General features: G+C 30.7%; 1 protein-coding gene across 1 annotated transcript; it reads left to right on the forward strand.

Annotated features, from left to right (window-relative positions):
• Window positions 1-1472: 1472 nt before the first annotated feature.
• On the forward strand, window positions 1473-3601 carry GA20OX3 (gibberellin 20-oxidase). The gene is made up of 3 exons (NM_001371636.1): window positions 1473-2330; window positions 2444-2765; window positions 3005-3601. Exons 1-3 carry the CDS (start codon window positions 1771-1773, stop codon window positions 3269-3271), a joined length of 1149 nt encoding a protein of 382 aa, NP_001358565.1. The 5' UTR covers window positions 1473-1770; the 3' UTR covers window positions 3272-3601.
• The last annotated feature ends 1696 nt before the right edge of the window (window positions 3602-5297 follow it).

Raw genomic sequence — 5297 nt, forward strand, 5'->3', positions numbered from 1 at the left:
CCTTTTTCTAAAGGAACTAATTGAAATAGCTTTTAAATAAGTTGTACACTCTAACCTCCGTCTTTCTCTCCCTTTCATCTTAAACAACTGACATATGACAATGAAACATAACTTTGACTTAAAAGAAACTTTTTAAGTACAACTGTAAAATTATTTTATTTTTAAACTCTTACTTTAAAGTTTAACTTTAAAATATTTTTTTTTAAAATTGAGCTAAACATAGCCTTTGATCCTAAAAAAAACATAGCCTTTAAAACATAATAGAAAAAAAAGAAGACATATTTCTACATTTGAAAATTTATTGGATGATTTTCAATGAAAAAACTAGCACCGTGAAAATGTGCTTTACACTTGTTTATTATTTTAAAAATATAGAACCCTTATCTATTATAAAGAAAAATATTGGTAATACATTCTTAGTTTAACACATTTTTAATTTTTTATTATTGGTTAAACTTTATATAAAACTCATCTCATTCCTTATTTTATGATTTCGACTTTTAATTTATTGAATCGCACATGAATTTAAGATAAAATAGTTTTTGCAATGTAAAATATTGTTACATTCACATCTAATTACAAATCATTATATACAATAAATTTGTTAACTTTTGTAATGAAAATAAAAGTTACATCTATTATGATTTTTAATTAGTTGATTGTATATTTATTTTTTTCACAGTGACAATTATGGACATTAAACTTTGAATTTAAAATAATAATAAATAATGATTTATGAAGATAATATTAAATATTAAATTATTATCATTAATGTATTTGTATACTTTTGTAATTTGAATATAATTTTCTTTTCAAATAAAATTGTTAAGGCATGAAATGATTTTTAATATGTCCATGCATATTATTTAAAAAAGATTTGACAGGAGAACTAAGGTGACTTCTATCATATTCTCTCTTAATGTAATGCATGACCTTACAAATTGTTAGCTTAAAGATAAAACTTAACTATTTGTTTGATTTGCTAAAAACAATATTGTAATGGATAAGACAATTATAATTGTTTCATGTTTGATTTGAAAAAAAAATACATGAAACAATTCAACTTACAAGGAGATGGACAGTATAAAAATTTCAAATTTTATCACTCAAATATATCTTGAGATGATTTTTTGTCTCAATATTAGTACTATCCATTATTTACCAAACAAGATACAAAATAAAAAAATAAACTATTGGAACTTAAGCGTTTATCATGCAATGCTCTCCTTGTATTGTACTTGGTGCGTATCAAAGACAACTTTGTTAGCGGTTCTCTCTCTCACTCTCTTATAATTGTAAAATTATGTCATAAAAAATGAGCGAAAATACGAAAATATATTCCACTTTTTTTTCTTTGTTTTTAACCAAGTCATGTCAAACACATTGTTCTTGGGATATTAATTCTTAATTCTAACAGTGTGGTGATCATAAAACTCTTTAAAAGATTATCTTTTTCAGATTTTGAACTTTTCTCTTCCACATATACTAGGGGTTCCATTTCCACGGCCACACCCATGTTGGTAATTTAATTTGCATGCCATGAGTTGTGAGTGTAAAGGGCATATAGATAGATAGAGAGACCCTGTGCCTATATAATGCTCCAATTCTTCTCTCTGATTTCTTCAACTAGCACCCTTGGCTTTTCTTTCATCCTCTCTCTCGAACTTATTTATCTCTCTCTGTTTCTCTGTTTTGCTCTGCTTCTCAAAACATAACCTTTTATTATTATAGTATTTTACTATTATAAACTAATTTTGCATTGCTAATGCAATGGCCATAGAGTGCATAACAAATATACAATCAATGTCTCAACCACAAAAGCACCACCAAGAGCACAAAGAAGATGAAGCACCATTGGTTTTTGATGCCTCACTTCTCAGGCACCAACTCAACCTACCAAAACAGTTCATTTGGCCTGATGAGGAAAAGCCATGCATGAATGTGCCTGAGCTTGGTGTCCCTCTCATTGACTTGGGGGGGTTCCTCTCTGGTGACCCTGTTGCAACAATGGAGGCTGCAAGGATAGTTGGTGAGGCATGCCAAAAGCATGGTTTCTTTCTTGTGGTGAACCATGGGATTGATGCCAACTTAATCTCTAATGCTCATAGCTACATGGATGACTTCTTTGAGGTTCCTCTGTCTCAGAAACAGAGGGCTCAGAGGAAAACAGGGGAACACTGTGGTTATGCTAGTAGCTTCACTGGCAGGTTCTCTTCAAAGCTTCCATGGAAAGAGACACTTTCTTTTCAGTACTCGGCTGAGGAAAATTCATCCACTATTGTCAAAGACTACTTGTGCAACACATTGGAGAAAGAGTTTGAGCAATTTGGGTAAGTTGGTAACCAAAACATGTCAACATTTTCTTTTTCTTTCTATTCCTTCCTTCTTGTTTGATATCATTTGCTTTGACTCTATGCTAAATTGTGTTTCTATTGAAAAACAGGAGGGTTTACCAGGACTATTGTGATGCCATGAGCAATCTTTCTTTGGGGATAATGGAACTTTTGGGAATGAGTCTTGGAGTTGGTAAAGCATGTTTTAGAGAGTTCTTTGAAGAGAATAACTCAATAATGAGGCTCAATTACTACCCTCCTTGTCAAAAGCCTGACCTCACTTTGGGCACTGGACCTCACTGTGACCCAACATCTTTGACCATTCTTCACCAAGACCAAGTGGGAGGCCTCCAAGTTTTTGTTGACAATGAGTGGCATTCCATTAGCCCAAATTTCAATGCTTTTGTTGTCAACATAGGTGACACCTTCATGGTATGTTTGATCTCTCTTTGAATGCACCTATCTTAATTTGGCAAACAATGATTTTTCCTCGATGATGTTTGTTTTTATCGGTAAGTGTTTGTTATTAATTTTGTTAGCAGAGAGGATTGAATTTGTGATTTTTCTTCTCTTTCCTTCTTCTTTAACCATTCAACTCATCTTATATATCCTTTTTGTGTAATGTTTTTGTTATTCTTATTCTTATTCAACCTTTTTCTATTATTGTGTAGGCTCTTTCAAATGGAAGGTACAAGAGTTGCTTGCATAGGGCAGTGGTGAACAGCAAGACCACAAGAAAATCTCTTGCTTTCTTTTTGTGTCCAAAAGGTGATAAGGTGGTTAGTCCACCAAGTGAATTGGTGGATGATTTGACACCAAGGATATACCCTGATTTTACATGGCCTATGCTGCTTGAGTTTACTCAGAAACATTATAGAGCTGACATGAAAACCCTTGAGGCATTCACCAACTGGCTTCTTCAACGGAAAATGAGCTGAAATGAAATTTTCAAGCACATATGAATGGCATATTATCTATTAGCCTTTGATAGTCTCCTATGAATGAATAGTGACAAGTGTCAAGTGGAAGAAGTGTAATTGATGGCGGAGAAAAGGGCAGCAGCAAAAAGGCACTGAGTTGGAAAAATTGAAAGAAAATTCATGTTTTCTTCATGAATTGAGTGTTGCACGAGTAGTGATTGGAGTAGTATTGAACAAAACAAGGGAAATGAGATAAAAATATTTATAAGGCGTCAATGAGAAATAATCGCCAGCTAATTTTTGTAATTTTTCTTTGGTGATATAGAAAAGTTATTATTAAACTTTCAATGTTTTTTATTTTTTTGTTTGACGTGCATAACGACGTATGGTATGGTAAATCCAACTAAGTAAATTTTCTTAAAAGCGTGTTTGGATAGAGAATTTTAACTGAGAAAAATAATTTATCAAAAAATTTGAATTTCTATAATCTAAAATTTATTATTTGAATGTTTTTTTTTGAAAAATTTAAAATTTTAGAATTTTAAAACAGAATTTTAAACAATTAAAAATTTGAAATTTTAATTTCCTTCTAAAAAGTGAAAAATTGAAATTCACCGTCTTAACATCGATTAAGTGTGAGCGTTGAGGAACACGTATAACTAACACATCAATCATATCTCTTTTTTTTTCATTCATTTTTTCCACCCTCATAATTTTAATTTTTTTTATCCAACTATCAAATTTTAAAAATAAAAGAATTTCAATTAAAATTTTAAAATTTTTCAAAATTTTAAATTACCCAATTCAAACACACCCTACAAAATTTAGAACTATTAAGAAGATAGACTAACACTTACTTTATAACTTAATGGCCCTTAACCCTTAACTTCTCTATGATTCGGAGAAGGACTTGATACTCTGTCTAATCCCAGTTACTCCCAATGTAGATATTTCACTCACTTTTTCCTCATTCCTTCCATCAAATTTTTATTATGTCTTTTGTATAATAATAATAATAATAATAATAATAGCATTTAATTGTCTTTAATTCATAAAATTGTGTAGAATTTTGTGTACCTGTATATTACAGCCTTAACCTTCTTTTATTTATCAAGGGCGCCAATTAAATTTTTATAACGGTTCTGCTATATACTTTTATCCCATCATTATTCGTTTTTGATGCATAGAAAAGAGAAGTGAAAATCACAAGCTAAATTCAAGATTCTGCGTTCATTTTGCAAGATGGATTGGAATTGAACTATTATTAACTTCTCTGTAAAAAATTATGAAACAGTTTTCATAAATACTTATTCAATTGCTCAATAATAACTGAGATTCCGCATTTTGGAACCTCCATTTGAATTAATTTCCAGAATTATTCATTGTTTTTTGTTTTGTAAGGTCCAATTGACTTATTCGAAGAAAACGAAGGTTAACACCTAATGGATCCAAATTGGTACTTAAATTAATAAAAACGATGCTATATATGCTACTGCTACGGCATAAGGCACACAACCAATAATCTTTGTTTATCTTGAAGGTCTTATAAATTGGAACACTATGAGAGAGTAAGGTTAAAAAATCCCAGCAAATACATCCAACAAAACATGTGGCCCACAATTTGAATGATTCGGAGGAATAGGGAGCTAAAATCCATTAAGGATTGGCATAGATCTCTTTTGCAATTTATGCAATATATATATATATATATATATATATATATATTTCATTTTCTGCAACTGCAAGCACTTGTTTTTTGGTTTTATTATCCTGATTTTTCATACCTGGAAATTTGGAGGGTTGTGTTAATTTAGAAATGCAAGGGAATACTCACTATAATCCTCCCAGCACCTGTCTTGAGATGCTGCAACATTCTCCTCACCATATTTTAATCATTTCATTACCCTTTAAAAATAAAATGAATGAATTGAGAATGTAAAACCAAAACAAAGATGATTGATAAATAAAGGGATCTCTCGAGTTCCAATATGATTACTGTAGTAGGTTTGTCTAATTCAAGTTGTAGTGTTTGCAAAATTTGTTA

Source organism: Glycine max, chromosome 9 (assembly GCF_000004515.6).
Source record: "Glycine max cultivar Williams 82 chromosome 9, Glycine_max_v4.0, whole genome shotgun sequence".
Classification (NCBI taxonomy): Eukaryota; Viridiplantae; Streptophyta; class Magnoliopsida; order Fabales; family Fabaceae; genus Glycine; species Glycine max.